At 36.2% G+C, this 22,740-nt stretch overlaps 3 protein-coding genes across 11 annotated transcripts; 2 read left to right on the top strand and 1 right to left on the bottom strand.

The window, feature by feature from the left end:
- The first annotated feature begins 3,167 nt into the window (after positions 1-3,167).
- Positions 3,168-10,086, top strand: LOC147399078 (KH domain-containing protein At4g18375-like). Of its 8 annotated transcripts, XR_015180091.1 has the most exons (10): positions 3,168-3,323; positions 4,544-5,168; positions 6,002-6,421; positions 6,501-6,758; positions 6,850-7,119; positions 7,350-7,414; positions 8,024-8,097; positions 8,816-8,870; positions 8,957-9,135; positions 9,252-10,086. XR_015180091.1 is itself a non-coding variant. In XM_086448491.1 (8 exons), the coding sequence occupies exons 2-7, from the start codon at positions 4,587-4,589 to the stop codon at positions 8,070-8,072; spliced, it is 1,644 nt and encodes a 547-aa protein (XP_086304617.1). In that variant the 5' UTR covers positions 3,168-3,323; positions 4,544-4,586; the 3' UTR covers positions 8,073-8,097; positions 8,257-8,757. The 8 variants fall into 8 exon arrangements, 1 of the variants encoding a protein (XP_086304617.1); XR_015180090.1 differs by lacking the exon at positions 8,816-8,870 and having other exon boundaries at positions 8,944-9,135; XR_015180092.1 differs by lacking the exon at positions 8,816-8,870.
- Positions 10,087-10,632: 546 nt separating this feature from the next.
- Positions 10,633-17,955, top strand: LOC147399079 (Pentatricopeptide repeat (PPR) superfamily protein). 2 transcript variants are annotated; one of them, XM_086448490.1, is made up of 2 exons: positions 10,633-17,370; positions 17,458-17,955. In XM_086448490.1, exon 1 carries the CDS (start codon positions 12,982-12,984, stop codon positions 16,843-16,845), a length of 3,864 nt encoding a protein of 1,287 aa, XP_086304616.1. In that variant the 5' UTR covers positions 10,633-12,981; the 3' UTR covers positions 16,846-17,370; positions 17,458-17,955. The 2 variants fall into 2 exon arrangements, with proteins under 2 accessions (XP_086304616.1, XP_086304615.1); XM_086448489.1 differs by having other exon boundaries at positions 10,633-17,354.
- A 2,902-nt stretch (positions 17,956-20,857) lies between these two features.
- On the bottom strand, positions 20,858-22,499 carry LOC147399080 (thioredoxin-like 1-2, chloroplastic). Its single transcript, XM_086448493.1, has 4 exons — positions 22,028-22,499; positions 21,767-21,949; positions 21,463-21,627; positions 20,858-21,350 (listed from the first exon to the last, which is right to left on the bottom strand). Exons 1-4 carry the CDS (start codon positions 22,250-22,252, stop codon positions 21,123-21,125), a joined length of 801 nt encoding a protein of 266 aa, XP_086304619.1. The 5' UTR covers positions 22,253-22,499; the 3' UTR covers positions 20,858-21,122.
- Between the last annotated feature and the right edge of the window lie 241 nt (positions 22,500-22,740).

A 22,740-nucleotide genomic window follows, 5' to 3' on the forward strand; every position in this document is an offset into this window, starting at 1 on the left:
AAAAGGTACGGGGATCACGTTACGGGGTTGGAAGGTGTTAGGCACCAACCCCGCCCGGCCAAAACCGGTCTCTACTAATTTTCCAAATAAGTTACATCGCTAAAAAACCTAGATAATAATAAAATAAAATAAATAAGAAGTTATACATTTCCGATAGCAAAGACTTTGTTCCCTCAGATCTGACAAAAATTGCTCATTGTACCGTACTTCTTGCTTCGTTCTGTCTTCGGATTTGATTTTCGATCTCCGAGGCAAGATATCTCTTTTTTCTTGGATCTGAATTCTTCGAATTTGTTATAGATTTTGGAGTGTTTTTGAAGGATTTCTAGGTGTTTTTTAGGCTAAAATCGAAGAAGAGATGTTAGGTAAAGAGTTGGGGCTCCAAAACTAGGGTTTATGGGAGGCTAGGGGGGCTTCTAGACATATTTCTCTTAGGATTTATGATTTGATACGAAAATAGGGTGTGGGGACTTCTATTTATAGATTTTTTTAGGGGTTGATTTAGATAGAGTTAGTGTTTAATTAGAGTTCTTTTAATTAGAGTTGTGTTTTAGTTAGAATTGTTTTAAGTGGAGTTGTGTTTTAATTAGAATTGTTTTAAGTGGAGTTGTGTTTTAATTAGAACTCTATTAGATAGAGTTATTATGTAATTAGAACTCTATTATGATTTTGATTGTTGGTCTTATTTGTTTGACTTTTAATATTTTGACTTTAGTCTTAATTGATTGACTTTTAATATATTGACTTCAGTCTTGCTTAATTGACTTTAGTCTCACTTGATTGACTTTAATACCTTGACCTTAGTCTTGCTTGATTGACTTTAATTTTTTGGAAAACCCTCCTCTATTATATCTTTAATTCTTTGGACTCCCAAATGGAGGGGTCCTTAAAGAAATATCTCACGAACCCTCAACAATTTTTCATGAGAGCCCGATTTATCGATTTTTTTAGTTCAAAATTTTAATTAATTTCATTAATGTTTCGCTTTAATTATTTTATGTTTTATTTATTAATTTCGAAATTTTTAATTATGAAAATTGTGAAATTACCATTTTACCCCCGGAGAGGACTTTTCACGTTTTAAGTCGGTTTTTAATGTTCTAGGATGTTTTAGAATCGATTTTTCGTAAGGAATTCAATGGAAATATTAGTTTGTGTTATTTGTGAAATTTTTTGTGTGAAATGGTCGTGAACTTTATGAGAGGCATTTTCGTAATTTTGTCAAATTCTGTGAAAATTGACGAAATAATTTATTTGATTTCGATTTGTTATTTTATGTGTTTGAATGAGTTTTCCTGATTGTAACGTAGGCTCTAGAGTTGTTTTGATGTTAGGGGTATTTTGATAATTTGACCAATTTTTAGTGATTTTTATCGTGAAGCTTCTTTTTGGATCTGTAAGATGATGATTTCTATGTTTCTGGAGTCGTATTTTCCTAGTGTAGCGTGATTTCTAAGGTTTTGTCAGTTCGAGATATCTCATCCGGATTTCTGAAACATTTTTGGTAACAAAATAAAGTAATGGAAATAACATCCATCATTGGGAATCGTTGCGATCGGGTTGACGAATTGATTAATTAGGCGGATGCAAAAATGAGGTGTCTACATTGTGTAAGAAAAATGTTGGAGTGATATTAAAATTCACGTCGTTTCAAACATCGTTGACACATATGCTTTTTGTCAACATGGAGTGAAAAACAATTATGTGTTTGTGTGCACCTCTGCATTAGTAATGCGGGAAACGATGTCAATTTTAATGTTACTCCAGCATGATATCAATTGTGCAATGCATTTAACACCTAAAGTAAAAAAAAACTAATGATAGAATGACTTGCTAAAACATATGTGGGTTGTAATCCATTGACGTGGTAATTGCATGATATTTTTTCTTGTTGTGGAGAGATTTTTAGGCCTAACCACTCCTCAGGATATACCTTGACGTGGATAATGCTAATGATATTTGATCAAGAAGTCTTTCGTTTGATCCTCCTTTGTTAAGGTAGTTGAAAATGACTGGAAGAAAGAGTGAGGCCTCGGTGTGGTGCATGCCAACCATCCTTCAATGATTTTGTTAGTATCGATATATAGTCAATAAAATTTAGAAAATCTTGAGATGAAGAAGAAGATAAATAGTAAAAAATTACTAAAGTTTTTTTTTTTTTCTTTCCCTTTCTTATGTCGTCTTTCCTCTCCCCCATTCTTCTTCTTTTTTATGATCGTTTATAATCCAACTTCCATGGACATGTGTCACCACATGACTTACCTAGATTAGATGGAGATTAGCTGGTTTATTGGGAGTTGTGCCAATATGTTCATTAATTCTTCCATATAGTTTGATTTTCAAAGTCCCAACATCATTAATGTAAAGTAAGTGGGATTTTCTTATTTGGGGGTAGGTGAGTAAGATGAAGTCTCACTCACCTTTATTAAGTGCTTTCAAATATTACACTAAATGATAAAATTTTTATGCATAAGAGTTCATATTGCATTTAATTTTTCATCTTATTATAGACGAACTTTTAACCTGAACTACCCTTTGATTGACAAGGCAAGTCTTTCAACGAAAAGAGATTTATTGAGATCTTACGTATTTCAGTAGGTCGAGCTTCGAACCCATCTTAGCTTTTTTAGCCTCCACTAAGATACCCTGGTGTACGCTTATATTCCCCACTTTTCATCTTGGTCCGAAACAAACTTAAACAGATTTGGGTGGCCTCATCAACTTTCCTCGATACACCGTCATTAATCTATTTCTATCTCCCAGATTTTGTGATGTTTAACGATCGAATTTAGACCTTCTGACTCACATTGTACCTTACACCCTTGACTTCGAAACAGGATACTTTTCGTCCTCCCCTATTATATCATCTCTTACCCAGGACACGTGGCTTGGTCACTTATTGCCACTGGATCTTGTTCAAGGAATGGTTATTTAAGACATGTGTCTTTATCATACGGTGTGACTGAAATTTCCTCCGCACTTGTGTAATCGGAAGAAAAAGATCTATGATTCTGTGCACTTGTCATGTCAACTACGTACCGATCGAGTATGTTTTAACTCAACCAGTCAGATCCGCTGAACCGATTCCAGCCGGCCTCGTTGGGTACCGATCCGACCCCAACCGATTCAAGCCATCACGAGCGCAAGCACTTTTTGTACAAAAGGGGTCTTCGTCATTGTCAAAATTGATTAGGGACACGGTGGTAATTTAAATTCTCGTCAAAACCCTAATCGATTTGTTTCCATTTCTCTGCCCTAATAAGCGAAATCTCTCTCCCTTTCCCCATCTCTTCCCTTGCAGGGTGTGTGTTGACTAAGCCAAGGTACATCATATTATGTTACTCGATCTGTGTTCGTTATTTTCTTCTCTGCAAATTGATGTTTATTTAGTAAAATTTGGTTTGAGTTTATGGTCGTGGGTCTGTTAGTTTGACAGATCTTCGTTTTTTTTGGTATCCTCGAAGCATTTATGCTTCACATACCGAAAGTTGATATCTTGCACTGTCTTTTGTCTAATTTAGTTAGGTTCTTTCACATTTTGGTGTGCTAAATGCTAAGGTTGATTGAAAGTCCATGAAGAATATTAATGTCTTGTTATTGGTTTTTTAAGTTTGAAAGACATCACTTTGAGGTTGAAGGAGATTGAATTTGTGTATTTTGGTTGATTCTAGCCATTAATGCTGATGCATGGGTTTTTCGAATAAATTATTGGGCTTTCTATTTTTCTCCCCTATCCCCAATAAATCGTAATTGGAGTAAAGCTCACTTTTTTTTTCTTTTTCGATTGATTAATGTTTTTGTAACTCTTTTATTTTTGATCCGTAAGTCTGTTTTTAATGAGATCAGTAAATTGGTGATGGCCGAAATTGAACCCAGGTTTATGGTATCATCACCTGTAGCTTTACCAACCAAACAAGCTGGCACCTTTAGAGAAAAGTTTACTTTGAGTTTCTAATTTGCTAAACCTTACTGTATTTCATTGAGATATTTGGGGCAATACCATGATGAGGCAAACAAGGGATTTTTTTTTTTTTTTACCTTGAAGAATTTGGAGGTGAAAAATGTAATTCTCATGGTCTTAAACTTTGAAGTTGAGAATCATAGGAAATCCATGCACTAATTCATACCCTGATTAGGTCTTTGCTTGGACTTACTATTGGAAAGTGAAATGGAGGAACATGATTCACTTAGCCAACCTCAAATCTTTGAGATGCAACTTTGACGATGATTCCGTCAGGCGCACTTTTGGATATCTACTTCATGCTTTTGATTCATGTTTTATCGTAACCACTACAAAATTGAGAGCATAAGACTCCTACCTCGGTTTATCCCAATTAATTGTTTCATGTATGTTTGATTTCCTTTTCTTTCGTTATTATTCATGATGATTTTTTCTAAAGAGTAGGATATAAAGCACATTGCACCCTCTTAAATTTTACGTTTTGCCTGCTTTCCCGAATTTTGGCATGCAATTATTATTTTACTTTTGGTAACATTGCTCTCTTATAGAGTTGATCTTCCTCCCCCCATGTTATTCTGGCAGATATTTGATCAAGAGATAGGTATAAAGTCTTTTTTTTTCCATAATGGCTGGCCAGAGAAGTAGCTACGGCAAGCGATGTCACTCTCATTCCGACTTTGCTGACAATGGTGGAGGAAGTAAGAGAAGAAACCCTGGTGATGATAAAGAACAGTATGCCCCTGGTCCCGAAGATACTGTGTACCGTTACTTGTGTCCGGGTAAAAAAACTGGAAGTATAATTGGTAGGGGAGGTGAAATTGTTAAGCAATTAAGATCAGAAAGCCAATCGAAGATCAGAATTGGTGATACCGTTCCAGGCTGTGATGAACGTGTTGTTACTATATTTAGTTCAAGCCAGGAAACTAATTCATTTGAAGATACTGGTGATTTTATTTGTCCAGCCCAAGATGCTTTATTCAGGGTACATGACAGGCTTGTTTCTGATGAAGTACCTGTTGATGAAGATGCTGAAGAGGATCATGAAGTTACTGTTCGGCTGCTTGTGCCATCAGATCAGATTGGTTGTGTTATTGGGAAAGGTGGACAGATAATTCAAGGCATAAGAAGTGAGACTGGTGCTCAGATTCGCATTCTAAAGAATGAACATTTGCCTCCTTGTGCTTTGAGTTCTGATGAGCTTCTTCAGGTAAATTTTGGCTATTTTATTTGACCAAGATGACTCCATAAAGAATCTGGAGCATGTTAAACCTTCAGGTAAATTCTTTGATTGTTTTGTCACATTCATAAGTTCTCGCATAAGCAATTCTCCATTGTTAAAGGGCATTTTTTTGGGGGTACACGCTAAAGTGCAATAAATACACTTTGGAAATTGGAATCTGAGGGTATTTTGGTAAAACAATAATTTTTTCAAGGTCATTTTCAGTACAAAATCCAATTTCCAAAGTGTATTTATTGCACTTTAACGCTTGCACTTTGGGCACACGTTAGCAAGACCCTTTTTTGGGATACTTGGGGAGAGCACTTATTCAGTACTAGAGTTTACCCGTGCGCACGGGAATCCCCTTTGGTGTTAAAGGGATATAAGAGGAAAGATAGTAAAGTTTGAAGGGTATTATTGAAAAAGGGGGGAAAAGAGGAAAGATAGTAAAATTGGAAGAATATTATTGAAAAGGAGGGGGTGGGGGGAGGAAAGACAATAAAGTGGGGTAGCGTGGACCCCACACTACTGTAGCTGGAGTGGGACTTTTATACCCCACAAAACCGTAGATGAGTGTTACCTACTGCTGTGTTTTATCATATAGATTTTAATTGAGTTAGTCTGTCATTGTGACTTATCAAAAAAAGAAGTGTCCCATTTTGTTAGTTTGCATTCCTCATTGTTATTTTAGAAGTCATGCGTGCGTTTTATCTGCTGATATTGTTGGCAGCATTTAATACACTGCTGGTGATGTAATTTTTGTGAACTTATACTTATAGCTAAATTGAAGTTATCTCAAGTGTTTTTTTTTTGGCTGTCAGATTACCGGGGAAGCATCAGTTGCAAAGAAGGCTCTTTATCAAATATCATCACGACTTCATGATAACCCATCTCGATCCCAACATTTGCTCACCCCTGCCATGCCTAATATATATCAGTCTGGTAGTACATTCATGGGTTCAAACTCAGGTGCTTCGATCATGGGGTTAGCTCCATTGATGGGTCCTCCTTATGGAGGATATAGCAGAGGTGATGCTCCTTTTTATCATACTTCAAGGGATGAATCATCAGCTAAGGAGTTTTCTCTTCGTTTGGTTTGCTCGACTGGAAATATTGGAGGCGTGATTGGCAAGGGTGGTGTTATAATCAAGCAAATCAGACAGGACTCCGGGGCATTTATTAAAGTTGATAGCTCAGCTGCTGAAGGGGATGATTGCATAATATCTATCTCATCGAAAGAGGTGTGCATCTCAATGTGTTAATCTTTGCATTTTTTGTGGAGAAGCAAATTTATATTATTCTAACATGTGCTCTCTCCAGTTCTTTGAAGATCCAATCTCTCCAACTATCGATGCTGCAGTGCGCCTACAGCCCAGATGTAGTGATAAAAGTGAAAAAGACTCTGGTGAACCTTCATACATCACTCGTTTACTTGTCCCAACATCCCGTATTGGCTGCCTAATTGGTAAAGGTGGGTCTATCATATCTGAGATGAGGAAACTCACAAGAGCAAATATTCGGGTACTTTCAAAGGAAAACCTTCCCAAAGTTGCAACTGAAGATGATGAGATGGTTCAGGTAAGTCATTACTATATTGTTCTTATATATTATGTGTTTCCCTTTAACATTAAAATCATATCTAATATATTTGCTCGGTGATGCTATCTAGATAAGTGGAGATATTGACGTTGCTCGGAATGCTCTTGTACAAGTAACAACACGGTTAAAAGCTAATTTTTTCGAGAGGGAGGGTGCGTTATCTGCTTTTCAGCCAGCTGTCCCCTACTTTCCAATCTCAGCAGACATTTCAGATGGTTCGAAATATGGAAGTAAAGAAAGTAAATCACATGGGCGTGGACATTCTTCTTACTCTGGTGGATACGGTGGTTCAAGTGATGTGCCACTCAGTGACAGTTATGGAAGTTATGGAGGTTCGCAGGTAATTGGCACATGTTAATTGCTCAACAAACTTTTTTTTTTTCTCTCTCTTTATACTATCCCAATTATCAAATCAATTTTTTTGTCCATGTAAATAGTTATATTTCCATATCCTCGATCTTTTTTTTAGTGTGGTTAGAATCTAGTCTTTCAAAATCTCCTTGTTTGATTCTTTTATCATTTTATTTTTCCCTTTTTGTTATAAAGTACCCTTTTATATCTCATTTGCAGAGTGGTGGCGGTGGTGGCTATGGAGTCTATAGTGGCTACTCTTCGGGTCGTTCTAGTGCTGCTGGGTAAAATTTTCTTTAAAGTTAATGTTTTTTTTTGGGTGATTTAGAGCTACCCCCTTTTTTTTTTTGGTTATATATCAGGGATAACCCCAATGCATTTGGAGTTACCATCTCTTCGGATCATTTTAATCTCAGCCTAATATGCATGATAGGCTACTCACATATTTCCATTAGGCAATGACAATGGGTTTAGGTCAAGGGGGTATCTCACTAATTTGAAAACGTATGAATACCTCTAATTGGTGGTTAAACCAGGGGGGTACTTTGAAGTTTCCCTTTTTTTAATTTATTCATGGCAATGCAGAATTATTTTTCTTGTCAATTTTGTCACTGTTGTACCTATCGATATTTTCTTTTTCGGTGTTGCTTTTATTTTGGGATAGGTATAGGGTTAGTGTTAGCAAATGAAATTGGGTTCAAGGGGGTTTGAACCTTGGATGAGGGAACAGCACTCCACACATCTTACCACTTTATTCTTTATTCTTTTTGTTCACAAATGTTCCAAGGTTTCTATTTTGAATATTTTTAATATGCCCTCATTTTTAAATTTTTTTTTATTGTTAAGATTTGTTAATCTACCTCCGAGCCCTGATTTTTAGCTTCTGTTACCAGGTTATCTGGTCAAAACCCTGTTTCCCGCGGGAAACATCATGGTTATTAGGGTTCCCGGTGATTAGAGCCCACAGGTAGAATATTGTCTTCCCTTCATGTTTTTACCCTTTGGATTAAATGGCAAGTCGCATTATAATATATCACAATTTGCTATCTTAACCTAGCCAGCCCTCCCATGCTTTAGTTTCTAATGCTCCTGTTTACCTTTTTGCCTCCCATTCCTATCAAAACAGCTGAGATCTATGAAGCCTGAAGCCAGCCCACTGCCTCTTTTGACGATGCCTCCAGCCTAGATCTGAAGACCAGATTTGAAGGGTTTGAGTAACTTATGGCCCACCTTTGAAGCTTTGTTTAGGAGGACCAACACCTCATCTTACCAAGCTCCAATAGTGTGCCTATGTAGCCAGGACGCTTCCATGAGTCGGCAGCAAATATATTTACCTTTCTGTAAAACTACATATATTGGTCACCTGTCTGTTTCTAACTCATCTGATTTATTAGGATTAGTAATTTGGCTTTAAAATTAGATCTCTTCTGTTTGTGTTGAATTTTTATGGAAGTTGAGGGTTTAGGTGGTAGAGCCTTGGAAATTGTTAGGTAGCATGGTTCCTGTATCGTGGTTGAGTCATAACTTTATTTGAAATGCTGGTATCATCTCTTGTATTATGCTTGCAGTCTATTTTGGTATGTTTGTTTTGTCTTAAAGCTATAGCATTCTATTGTTGTGGCATGCACTTTGAGCTTTCCTTTTGGTTGGTATGCATTCATTTGTGCACTTTTGTTTCGGTACAGAGTGCATTCGACCTTTTTCTCTTGTTCATTCTTTATGGACATCTCTGAGAACCATGTGCGTAGCTATCACTCTAATTTTGTACATAATTCTTAGAAAAATCTGTGTTGGTGGATATTTATGAACTTAGGTGGTGTTAACAGCTCAAGAAGGCTACAGATGACAAACTATTAAAAAGGGCAGGTATATTGTCGTTTTGATGCTTGTTGAGGTATTTTCTAGAGGCTTTGACCTGAAGGGAAAATCTCAGTCAATATAGATCTGCAAATCACCTGACGGTTAGATTAAAGATCTTTCTGATGGAAGCTGGGAGATCCAAGTGGTAGGCCATCCTCTGAAACATTTGATCTTGTTCATGACAGTGTGGGTCATCTTGTTCATGACAGTGTGGGTCATGGAATGAATTCAATTTAAGTGTTGTATGCAATAATGTTGCAGGTTCTTGGAACTGTTGGCGTCCTCCACATGACAATCAGGTAAGTTGATATTTTCCTAGGTAAATGTCAAGTAGGAAACATTTCCTGCAGTTAAAGATTGGTTAAACGTTAGCTTTATTATTATTGGCTTGCCAAGCAAATGCTAGGAGCTTTATTATTATTTTACCTTTAGCTTATGTTCCAAGTAGGTCAACTAACATTGTTTTGGCTCTGATGTGATGTTTTTTTTTTTTTGATAAGTTATTAGGAGCTGGCTTTCAAGAGTTTGCTTTTTTCGCATCATTAGCTGAAATCCCTAGTAGGGTTTATCAACAATTTAAAGTTCTGAGTAGGTCAACTAACATTGTTTTCGTTATGATGTGATGTTAGGAGTCGGCTTTCAAAAGTTTGTTTTTTATTTTATTTTTTTGCATCTTTAGCTGAAATCCGTAGTAAGGTTTATCAACAATTTAAAGTTTTTTAATTTGAGACGGGTTTTTATTTTATTTTTTAAAGAAGGTGAAATTAAGAGGATTGGAATGGTAGTTTGCGGCAGTAAACAACAGTCCCAATTGCATACTTGTTGGTCATGCACACATTCACAGTCACAGTTGTTCCCTGCTTAGCTATACTATTCCCCTGCTCTCTCTCTCTCTTATGTTCTTTAGTAGCATTTATGCCTTGTTGGATGCTTAATGTGGAAGCCTGATGATTGTTTTCCAAGAACGGAGATTTGAAAGATGCTTTTGTTGTAGCCTAACCGTTGGTTGGGCTCCAATGGTATCCATGTAATAAACATTTCTACTCGGTTGGATGAAGGTTTTTCATGTTGAGATATTTGATCAAAGATTTTCAGATATAGTCCATGCCTGGTGTTCCATCATATTATTATCTTGATTGGAGTTTCGGCCTTGTGTATTTTCATTATATATATAGATATATATTACAGATGTTAAACAATTTTGTCAATCTAGATTACAAAATTTTTGTGCTTAATGGAGGGAAGGCAAGAAGAAATATGATTTCCTATAAGCTTGGATATAGGAAAAAGAGTTGGAACCGTGAAATATGATTTATTTTGATTTTGCTTGCCTTGATGATTTTGTGTTGACCTGTTATGTCTTAGATGTTCAGTTAAGTTTCAGGTGTGATCGTCGAGTTTGGTGTTGAAAATCTGTAAGATAACTTTTTTCTTGGCATGGTGTTGATATTTGTAAGATAATTTATAATTTATGCTTCATGAGAATTATTAGTGAGATTATTGCTCATGATTTGCTATTTTAATTCTTTTTCTAGTCAATTGTAAGCATGGTTTCAAAACTCGTCTGAGACCAAGACGAATAGTCCAAGTCATCTTGGTATCAGGCATGATCGAGACGGATGCACTAGTCAATTTTTAGAACGAGGTTTCATACCTAACGTTCATTTTTGAAAATTTTGGATGAGATGTCTCAAACGTATTGAAAAACTTGTCCCAGAAGACTCGATTTTAGGCATGAACAAGACGAGATGCGAAACCGAGTTCTAAAACCATGATTGTAAGTGCATATTTTTAAATGAGGGGTAAATTGTATTTTGGCCAATTCTTCAGCATTTTATAAAATTCGTCCCATTTTTTATTTTTTTTATTATTTGTCATGGTGGTTTTAATTCCGAATTTTCTTTTTTAGATGGAGGTTTTATTAATCTATAGCAAGTGAATTAAAAAAATTATTTTTTATTTATGAAGGTTATTAATAGGCGGACATTTAATCAAAAGTGATTCTTGAATGATTCGATAAATTAATATTCTTCCAATTTTTGTTTATTTGAACACTGAAAAAGTGCTGGAAGATGAGTCGGGAACACTTCAAATTTTTTTACCGGATTTTGGTGAATTTTTGATTGTCTAACTGATAAATTGACTCAAAAAAATGATACTCAGATCACACCTAACTATAGATATTTTCCTCGTGTATCCCGAGGAAGAAAATCTTTAGTTCACGTCATTTTGATATAAACTTCCCACAACTTCACAAAATAAAAAGTTAGATTTTCCTTTAAAATCGCGTTCTCTTGGCCACTTGGTTAATTTTTATTTTTTTTATTTTTTAAGTTGATAAGAGATTCTTTTGACACACCAAACTTTACTTCCACCAATCGTAATGAAATTAAAGTGTGTGAACAGCTCTATGGTTAATTTCTTTGTCACCCCCAAAAGCTTTTTATAATTTTTATGTTTTTGTTTTTTGGTTGTGATATTACCTCACCACTATGATAGAAATATAACACTAGTGATTTTATTATCATATTACACCATAAAAATGAGATTTTGTGACGCTGTCAATATTTGAGATATCCCTCCCCCTCTTATGTTACCGAACTAATGAGATACCTCTGTATCTCGACATTAGTTAAAATGCCCTAATTGCCCTCATCTTGAAACTCGGAAAGTCCTACTTACAATTGGTTGAGTTGATGGTCAACTGATCTATCCTTCATGAAGAGCTTATCTAAGCTTGACTTACCATTAGGCCAACCCCTTGGGATTAAATTTATCTTGTTATGGAAGCATGAAGGTAGAAATAGATAAAATCTTAAAGTTGAAGATGAGAGTAATGAAGCAGACTAGTTTTGAAAAGAAAAAAAATCAATGAATTTGGCTCAAGGTAAAAGATGATAATAATTTTGGGTCATTATTTTGAAAACATTCAAAAGTTCATAAATATTCTTAAAATGTAATTATAGTTTCTCTCTTAATACAAAAAAAAGAGATCATTGTGCTCCTCAAAAGTTAAAAGATAGGGATGTCAATGAGTCGGTTCCGAGTAGGATCCTAAAGAATCAAACATTTTAAATGGCTGGACAGTAAAACGTTTTAGTAACTCGCTAGGTTGCCCAACGTTTTAAATGGAGGTTAAAAATATTGGGGGTGTTAAAGTAAGTAATTAAAATGTTGGCAAGTTACTAATACGATGGATTGTTTAGCGACTTAATTCGTTTTTGATAATTTTTTAAAAATAATTTTTTTTAAATATTATTTAACCATTTTTTAAAAGTAATTTTTCCTAAAAATTAATGCAAAAATTATAAATATCATAGAAGATATCTATTTGAGAATAAGAATAGAAGCAAATAAAAGAAAAAGAAGAAGAAGATAAAAAGAGGAATGAGAATGGACATGAATCTTACAAATTACTGCTTGCCGGTCTGATTCTAAATCATTTTGGATTAAGATTTGACCCTAGCTGATTTCATTAAAAAGGGATCCAAAACTGGGGTTTTTACCATTATTATTTAAAAACTATAAATAAAGAGTAATAATAAAAACACCCCACAAATTAATAAGGGCAACTCAACTATAATTGAATTATTGTGTCTTATATGGGTTAAAAGTTTTGGAATGAACTGATTTTTTATATACATAATCTCTAATTTTTGGTGAGGAGATTATTCTCATAAAAAATTAGTGTATTTCAAAATTTTTAACACCATAAAAACAAGAACTTGTTTTGATGGGGTTAGAAGTTTCGGAATGGGCTGATTTTTGATGAGGATGATTCTGAAGCTTTTCAAAACAATATGGCTATGGTTCCTTGTCAAAAATCAAATCATTCCAAAACTTTTCAAAACAAAATGGCTATGGTGTGGGTTGCCCTTATTAATTTGTGGGGTGCTTTTTATAATTACTCATGAATGAAAATAGTTATCGAAGTTTTTTTTTTCTTCAATAAATTGATGAGATTCAGCAGTTACAGCAAATACAATTATAGATGAGAAAAACCCAAAATCTCTTCCTCAATCAACTGCCCCGACTAGCGTTCATTCTCCATCTACAAAGACTAGAAATCAAGCTTATCCATTTTCAGGTTTGTGCTCACTCTCCAAACTTTTCTGTCAAAGATACCTTCTTTACTGTAAAAACTCCATCTTTGAACCTTAGAGGGTCTAAACCCTTCTCCACACACCAAAGACTCAAGTATTCTAATGAAGAAGAAGAACCCATATCTTCTTCTGGTTCTGGATGCGAATTTAACAAAACCCACTCACAATTTACATCGATTAGATCTTCTAGTATTGTAAGATCAGTTATTTTGAGGTGTTCATACCTTTGGGAGAGGAAAGGTGAGACCTTTGTGGAAGTTTCTCTGCAAGACCTTCTACTAGAACTCTCTGAACTATCACCTGAATCGATTCGTCGATTTTGGCGGGTTTCGACTTTGAAACCGGAACATGTCCTTGAAATAGTACTGGGTTTCGAATTCGATTCTGGAAAGCTTGCAATCAAAGCAAGAAAGGTTGAATTTTTATGGAAATTGTTCAAATGGGCTTCTGATCAGAGCAAGGATTTTGAACATCTACCACGGTCCTACGAGATCATGGCCTTGAAACTTATACAAGCTGGGTTGCTCAGAGAAGCTGAATCTTTGCTTGAAACAATCAAAACTCGTGGGGTTCAATTGGGTGGTCATGAAATTTTTTGTAGGCTAATTGAAGGATATGCTAGTGCTCAAGAATTAGAGAACGCATTTTCGATGTACAATTGGATGAGGAGTCGTGGTTTTGTCCCGTCCGAGCTGTGTTACCGTTCTCTTCTTGATCTTTTGGTTAAAATGAACAAGACCCAATTGGCATTTCAAGTTTATATGGATATGGTTGAGGTGGGGTTTGGATTCAGTGATGTGGAAGAGTCTACTTTCGAACTTCTTACTAGATCACTTTGCAAGGAAGGGAAGATTCACAAAGCTATAAATCTTGTAAAGAAGGTTATGGCTTCTGGTTATGAGCCAAATCGGGTAGTTCTTAATGTGATTGCTGATGGGTACTGTGAGAAGAAAGATTTCAAAGACCTCTTGAGTTTCTTGATTGATAGGAAATGTGCACCGGAGGCTCCCATATGCAATAAGATTTTGTTGTCTTTGTGTAGGAATTTTGGTACAAAGAAAGCTTACTTGTTTATGCATGAATTGGAGTCTTTGGGTTTCAGACCAGATGAAATGACCTTTGGGACTTTTATAAGTTGGAGTTGTCGAGAGGGAAACTTGAAAAATGCTTTTGTTTATCTATCGGAACTTTTGTCAAGACATCTACAACCCGATGTACATTCGTATAATGCTCTCATAAGTGGGCTGTTTAAGGAGGGTATGTGGAAACATGTGAGAAACATCTTCGACGAATTGCTTGAAAGAGGGATAACACCTGATTTATCCACATTCAGGATTCTCTTAGCAGGTTATTGTAAATTTAGACAATTTGACGAAGTAAAAGTGATTATTAATGAGATGGTTAACCATGGTTTGGTTCAGCTAACTCAATTAGAGGATCCAATTTCCAAGGCATTTATGATATTGGGTTTCTACCCATCTGCCGTAAAGGTAAAGAGGGATAATGGTGTTGGATCTTGGAAAGCAGAGTTCTTTGATACCCTTGGAAATGGACTCTATTTAGAAACGGACCTCGACGAGTATGAGAAGACGGTGATGAGGGTTCTTGAAGATGCCGTAGTTCCTGACTTTAACCCACTTATAGTAAAGAAATGTGATCATGGGGATGTAGAAACTGCATTGATGGTGAAAGACGACATGATTCGTCGAGGGCAGAAGCTCTCTTTATTGGCCTACTCAGCATTGGTGAAAAGCCTTTGTGCATCCCGCTACAATGTTAGGAAGGCTATATATATTTTGGAAGAAATGGCTGATCAGGCTTATCATCTCGACAATGAAACTCTTAATTTGCTAATTCGAGTTATCAGCAAGAAAGGAATCCCCCACAAGGGGTGGATAGTTTTGGAGGGTATGCTTCGAAGGGATCTGCCAGTCGAGAATGAGACATATACAGCTCTAATCATGGGTTTATGCAAGAAAGGGAGCCCAAAAGAGCTTTACGAGTTCTTGGAACTTGCACGAAAACATAAATGGTTACCCAGATCGAATTATAAGGCTCTTGTGGGATCTCTATGCCAGCATGGAATGCTCAAAGAAGTGTTAGAGATTCTCCAAAGCATGCTAGAGACCTATGCTCATCTTATTTCCGATATCAGCAACTCATTTCTCGAAGAACTCTGTAGTACGGGTTATACAAGCATCGGTCACATTTTTGTAGAAGAATCTCTAAGAAAAGGGTGGGTCTTGGATCACACCGCTTATATCCATCTCATAAGAGGGTTTTATAAGGAGCAAAGATATCGTGAAGCCTTAGGGTTACTTGACACTGTGCTAGAAATGAACATGACCACATGTGTGGATGTATTTTTTCTGTTAATTCCTCATCTATGCAGGTCCTACATATTGGAGAAAGCTTTGGCTTTAAAGGAGATCATGTTGAGAAACAATCCCGAGGTGTGCCCTTCGGTCTATCGTGCACTATTGAACGGCTTATGTAAGATACGCCAAGTTGGGAAAGCAACCCTCCAATTCCAAGAAATGATAATGAAGGGGGTCTCCCCAGATGCTGAAACGTATAACATAATGATTCAAGGACATTGTCAGGATAAAAACTCAAGAAAAGTAGGGGAGATACTGTGTGTCATAGTGAGAAAAAATTTCAGCTTATCGATCTTGAGTTACCGCAATCTAGTGAGCCTGATGTGCTCGCAGGGTAGGGGGTTCCATGCATTGGCCCTTAAAGAGCTTATGCTGAGAGACACCAACTCTACGCCACTCATCATATATAACATTCTGATATTCCATCTTCTCCGAACAGGGAATAGTGCACTCATTACGAAACTCATAGACGGAATGCTCAAGAAGGCTTTGGTATTTGATGAAGTTACTTACAATTTTCTTGTTAATGGATACTATACATGTAAAGATGTCACAAGATCGGTGGAAGCCTTGAAGACTATGATTGGTAAGGATCTAAAACCAAGCAATCGCAGCTTGAGAACGGTCATCAGGTATCTTTGTAGTCACGGAGAGCTTAATAAAGCACTTGAGTTGAGTAGGGTGATGGAATTGAGAGGTTGGTTGCATGATTCAGTTGTCCAAAATGCAATTGTTGAGGACCTTCTTTCTCATGGTAGACTTCAAGAAGCAGAAATCTTTTTAAATCGGATGGAAGAAAAATGCCTGATTCCTGAAGGTATCATATATGACAATCTGATTAAAGGGTTTTGCTTGTATGGAAGAGTGAACAAGGCAGTTGAGCTTCTGAATATAATGTTGAAGAAGGGAGGCCTCCCAAGTTCTACCAGTTATGATTCTATCATCGAGGGTTTCTCTACGTGCAAAGCATTTGACGAAGCTCTTAATTTCCATGCAGAGATGCTCGTTAGAAACTTCATGCCAAGCATCAAGTCTTGGGATACACTTGTTCATGGACTTTGCACAATTGGACGGATTGCTGAATCAGAAAGGCTTCTGGATTCCATGGTTCGATTAGGACAAACCCCTACCCGGAACATGTACCATTCTGTGATTGATAGATATTGCTTGGAAAATAATCCAAACAAGGCGTCAGATGTTTTGCATAAGATGCAAAGAGATGGGTACGTGCCAGATTTCAAGACTCACTGGTCTCTCATAAGCAACTTAAGTAATTCCAACAACAAGGACAACAGTGATGGTGGAGGTTTTCTGTCGAAGCTCCTTTCTAAGAGTGGTTTTACTTGGAAGGAAGATTCTAAGGCCAAAGGGTGACCAACCACATTGTAAACTATCTGGTCTTAATTTTCTTCAATGATTATCACACTACAACAGTGACACGGGAGGTTTTCTGCCCGAAGTTTCTTTCTGAGATTTGTTTTACTTGAAAGGAAGATTCCAAGACGAAAGTGTGATAAACCAGCATTGTAAGCTCTAACCTGAGGGTCTCTTTGGGAGTTTACACTGATGGAGTGTCCAGGGGCGGAGCTAGTAAGGAGACATTGGGGGCAATTGCCCCCACTCAACTTTTTTGGGCATTTTAGATACCCTTGAATTTATGCTTAAATTTGAGATACCCCTGCATTTTGAACTACTGATATGCCCCATTTGACCCTGTTGCCCCCACTCTCTCATCTCCCTACAATTTTTCCCCCTCCCCTCCAATTAGCTATAAGTTTGCCCCACTAAAAGAAAATCGTGGCTGCGCCCCTGGGAGTGTCAGATTGTAGGTGTGCACGGCTTCATATATGCTTTTCTGGAGATGATCCATGTCAAATGTCTAGGTAACACAGCCCATAGGCAAGTCTTTCATACATGGCATTATGTGTGTGTGCGTGTTTGTTTTTTCTGTGGTTTTCTTTACTTATATTGTTGACATTTGTACAGATCAGAAATGAAGGAAGATCGACGAACTTTAAAGGATTATCTCCACTATGGTTGCGCCTGCCTCGGAAATAAGAGTCTTATAAATCCTTGCAATTGGTTGCAAACAAGGGAGAAATAGAGCGGCTTACTTTTGATTCTCTAATGGAAGTATCATTGTAAGTTGGGTGAGAGAGAATGCTGCTTGTCATAAGGATAATTTTCCTTAGTCTACTACTATTTTGCCATGGTAGCACTGCTGCCCATATTGACAAAATCAACCTGATGATCTCCAAATAATCTTGGAATCACTCAAAAGTGATTGGAAATTTGGTGGCAAAAGAACTATATTCTTTGGGTTTGCTGGGGTTTCTGATGGGAGAGAACAGATGATATGTTTTTTTTTTCTTTCTATTATACTTGTTAACAAGGGGGTAGTGAAATTTTTTGTTAAATTTATGGAATTAGATTTTGATTTATGTAAAGAATGGTGTAAATTTATCCTCTAGAATACTTTTTTTTTTTTTGTGTGTGTGTGTGTGGAAAGTAACCGTGAAGTTAGGTTCTAAGAGAGTCGAACCTAAGACGTAGGAACACTTTCCACATGTCTTACAAACTTGCTAAGTTGGCATCTTTCATCCTCTAGAATAGCTGTTTATTATGAACATGGCATGTTGGCTGGTCTATAAGGATTTAGTTCCTATTCTGATTTTGAATCAGGTTGATCCATATAGACCAGCTAACATGCCATGTTCATACTTATTTAATTGGGCACCCTTCATACTCAAGCGCCACCCAAGTTGAATCATTTTGTGTGGTTCTAAATAATTTAATTTTGCCAACATTATAATTTAGTTTTTTTTTCTTAAACATATATATATATATATATATATATATATATATATATATATATATATATATATGGGAAGGGATCAGTAGACAAAATCTGAGACCAACATCCATACAAAATATTGTGGTCGTTGGATCACGATAAATTGAACGGCGCAGATTGGATTGAGAATTTGTAAACCCACGTGTGATTTAAATCACTTAAAATTTTTAGAAATTATAAACACCTCCCCGAACAATCACTAAACTCATATCAGATCTCTCTCTTCTCTTCTCTCATCTCTTTCTCCTCAAACCCTAACCATCTCTTTCAGTCTCTCTCTCTCAACGCCTCAAACCCTAACCATCTCTCTCTCTCAACGTTCACTCTCGACGACGCAGATTAGGCGCAGATTAGGCGAAAAAATTATATTTCAGCTTCTCCTCGTTTTGCCTTTTGTAACTCATATATATATATATATATATATGGGTCCCGTTCAGCAACAAACATTTTGGCAAAACATTTGTCAAAATGTTTGTTGCTGAACATTTCCCTAAATATATATATGGGTCCCGTTCAGCAACAAACATTTTGGCAAAACATTTTTCAAAATATGGGTTAGAGGTCTTGGAATGGGCTGATTTTTGGTGAGAATGATCTCTACGGTGAGGAGATCATCATCACCAAAAATCAGCCCATTAGTTGCAGTGGAGCAAGAGAGAGAGAGGTTTTCGTCAATTAGTTGCAGCGAGAGAGAGGAGGGTTTCAAGGTTTCAGCGGAGCGAGAGCGAGAGAGAGAGAGGGGTTCAAAGGTTTAGAGAGAACAGACGAGAGCTCTCTGTCGTTGTAATTCACTCGGGGAGGTGGCACTAATAATCAGATAAAAGAGGGATGGCGCTGTAAAAAATAATAAATTATAACTGTCGTTGTAATTCACTCGGGGAGGTGGCACGAATAATCAGATAAAAGAGGGATGGCACTGTAAAAAACAATAAATTATAACTTAAACGCACCATACAATCTCGACCGTGCGATTCAACAATATCCAACGGTCGGGTTTCTTTTGTTAAAAGGACTGATAAAATACGTGCATCCGAACGCCTCCCTATATATATATATATATGAAAGATTATGTTTGGATTGTCATTAAGACAAAATATTTCAGAACATGATCCATGAGAATGATCAGATGAGTCATGAAAAATCCATCCAAACGGACCCTTTCTTGTTGGATAGTTGACTTCCACTTGGAAAAAGACAAATTCCCAAATTCAAAGGAACTTAACTACACCTTATCCATCCAAAACCATCACCCATTTCAAATCCCTGGCACACTCACCGGACACAACATGACATGAACCTCATTCAATCCAAGGGAAGTGCCCCTACCACACGCCCTTTGATTGTGTGCCTGTTTGTTTACATCGATGCTGACAGATATCAATGTTGAATAAAAAAAGAGGTTCGATGGCTTCAAAACTCGTCCGTGACCGAGACTTATCGGTATCACTTAAGAATGAGAAGGACGGATAAGTCGGTGAATAGGATGAGATTTGAAAACCACATCCATTTTTCTCATTGTTGAACGAAACGTCTTAACATATCAGAAAACTCGTCCGAGACGACTTGGTCTTATTTACGGATGAGACTAGACGTCAAAATGAGTTTTAAAACCATGAGAGGTTGAGAAGATCCATAAAATATGTGATTAGTTTCATTATTTAAAATCATAATTTTTTGCCAAAATTAGATTGGACTTCAGACTATATGTTATAACTCTATGATATACTAGAAATAATTAACCTTAAATCAATTATTGTGAACCTCATGTAATACACAACAAAAATGTTATCAACATTAGAGGAGGATCGACCATGAACTAATCCCATAAAAATGTATATTGTGTTTTTGAACAAATATATTTTATCCAAGAAATATATGACAAATCGTTTATTATATATTGTCATACCACGATGTGATTTAAAACCCGCCTTTACCTGTTAATTACTAATCAATAATCTAGCTTGCCTAGCAAATTAAAAAAAAAAAAAAAGTCAAAATTTTGTTGATTTATGGCTCTAACTCGAATTTTTTTGGGGCATCTTGTAGTTGGGGGTGTGGGGGTCGGGCATTTTCATAATTAAAAATTACATGTTTTGCCTTGGGATGCAATATATATATATATATATATATATATTTTATTGTATTTTCATAGTTTTCATTAATAAAGAATTATCATCATTGCTTATAGATGTTGGTAATTTTGCCGAACCACGTAAATTTCTTTGTGCTCTTTGTTTTCTCAATTTTAATCTTCATAATTTATCATTCTTGATCAGTCGAAGGGAGCTTTTCTGTAATGAATGTAATCTATTTCTGATTGTGATCAGATTTGCTAAAATATTAGGTCACCTCGGTATGATCCGACACAATTTGTTGAATGACAAAACATTTGAAAGGAGAGAAATATGAGAACTTTCAACACAAAAGAGATTGCTACCAATCGTTTACTTCTCGGCGGATAATGTTGTTGTATTGTGCTGTGTTTTGTTTGTGATCCTCAGTCCTTTCTTTGTATAGATTTTGCTCATCAAATCAAAAGAAGAAAAAAAGACAATTTTATTGAGAGAGAAACGTTTACATAAGATCCCATAATTAGCAATCTACATACTAAAAACTGTAGATATGAACTGACACCATTAATGAGAACATAGTATCCCTAGAGACAGATTAATCAATTTGCAGGCTAAAAAAAACCCAAAGCCTGCTTAAGGAAAACCCAATGACAAAACACATTCATGAAAAAAAAAGAAAGGTGCTTCCATCATAATTAATCTTGATTTATCTTCTTCACTCTGCACTAATGTGCCACCAATGCTGAGTTCTCTTCAAATATCCCAATCTTATTTGTATTTGTTAGAATCAAATCATCCATTATTTCTTCCCTTGTGGGTCTTGAAGGAAAATCGAGCGAAATCTCCCCATTTGAAGCTAATTTCAATAGTTCAGATTCTTCTAGACCTTTGGCTGGTCCATAACTACATTGTTCTCCCCCATACTTTGCCAATGCATCCTTGAATTTCTTGATCTGGGCAAGAAGAATTTAGTGTCAGAAACAAAAATATTTAACACCCAATGTATGTTTCTAATTGAATTCTTTGAAAATGGATCGATGTGGTTGTGAGAAATTGATCTCTTACAGTTGCAATGGTGCAGCTGAAGCTACATACACGTCCTTTCGCTCCTCGGTAGAATCGGAAAAAGGGAAGTACATGGATGTTGAGACTATAACACATTGTTCTAAGTTTTTCATGATTAACTTTGAGGAATATTGCATTTGGATTCGAATCGGTGAGCTGACAGATCTGTTGAAACAAAGGAGGGAACATTAAGAAATTTCCTAACAAACCCAATTTAATCAAATTAATTAGAACTAATAGAAATCACTAAAGTTTGCAACTTTACACTACTATTGAAATGGTTTTTTTTTCTAAAATAAATTACCTTTGGATGCAGAGTTTTACAGCCTCCACAACCAGGAGAGTAGAAGTCGATTATAACAAGCTTATCTCCAGCATTCACCAAAGAATCTACAAGTTCTTGAGCTGAATTGATCTCAATCATGTTGGATTGAAGGGTTTTCTCCCACCATCTCAAGGATTTGCTCACACAGATTGATGCTTGAGCCTGAAATTAAAGAAAGACAGATCAGTTTCTAAACAAAAAAAAAAAAAGGTGAAAACTTTGAAGATAAATCTTACATACATGAACAGAGAAATTTGCAGGACGTTTGAGACTCCAATCACCAAAACCCCTTTGATCAGAAACAATCACTTGTCTTCCCTTCAACTCGTTCTTCAGAACTGCAAGCTCAGTGGTTTTGGATTCTGTAAATTTCACAGAACCCACAGAAGAACTCTTGTTCTTCAACCCAATCTCCGTCGATCCAGTCCCAGAAATGCAAAACCCAGCCTTCAAAGAATCAGCCATGGCCACCAACAACAAACACAGAATCCAATACCCAGTAAAATCTTTATAAAACAACTGAAACCCACAAACCCACTTCTCTTATTCGATTAAAATCAGCAAAATTCAATCGAAATCGACAAGATTCGAATGAAATCTGTTTTTTTTTTACAGTTTCAGAGACGAAGAAAGAGAGAATGAAGAGTTGTAGATTTAAAGAAGAAAGGTGGGGTCTTTTGATCTGTTTTAACTTTATCCATTATTGATCTTTTTTGACAACGAAATCCTCGCATTGTCAGACGGTTTTATAGGGTTTTGCGTTTCTGGCTTTTCACATAGAGCTGCTACTAACATACTAACTTTTACTTGTAACACTCAAAATTAAAAGAGATACGAGGGGCCGTTTGGATGCAAGAGTCAGAAGTATTTAAAATATAAGTACTCTTAAGAAATATTTTTTGAAGTACGGTCTAAAATAATTTTGACAGAGTTTTATATTTGGATGTAAATTT

The sequence above is a fragment of the Akebia trifoliata genome, chromosome 7, assembly GCF_017979445.1.
Source record: "Akebia trifoliata isolate Shusen 1 chromosome 7, ASM1797944v1, whole genome shotgun sequence".
In the NCBI taxonomy this organism is placed as follows: Eukaryota; Viridiplantae; Streptophyta; class Magnoliopsida; order Ranunculales; family Lardizabalaceae; genus Akebia; species Akebia trifoliata.

Excerpts from the sequence above, each read along its gene's own strand:
- LOC147399078 (XM_086448491.1), top strand. The coding sequence starts at position 4,587 with ATGGCTGGCCAGAGAAGTAGCTACGGCAAGCGATGTCACTCTCATTCC. Across the intron at positions 6,759-6,849 it reads AAGATGATGAGATGGTTCAG|ATAAGTGGAGATATTGACGT; the intron begins GTAAGTCATTAC and ends GATGCTATCTAG. Across the intron at positions 7,415-8,023 it reads GGTCGTTCTAGTGCTGCTGG|GTTATCTGGTCAAAACCCTG; the intron begins GTAAAATTTTCT and ends TTCTGTTACCAG.
- LOC147399079 (XM_086448490.1), top strand. The coding sequence starts at position 12,982 with ATGAGAAAAACCCAAAATCTCTTCCTCAATCAACTGCCCCGACTAGCG.
- LOC147399080 (XM_086448493.1), bottom strand. The coding sequence starts at position 22,252 with ATGGCTGATTCTTTGAAGGCTGGGTTTTGCATTTCTGGGACTGGATCG. Across the intron at positions 21,950-22,027 it reads CTGCAAATTTCTCTGTTCAT|GCTCAAGCATCAATCTGTGT; the intron begins GTATGTAAGATT and ends CTTTAATTTCAG. Across the intron at positions 21,351-21,462 it reads TCAGCTGCACCATTGCAACT|ATCAAGAAATTCAAGGATGC; the intron begins GTAAGAGATCAA and ends CTTCTTGCCCAG.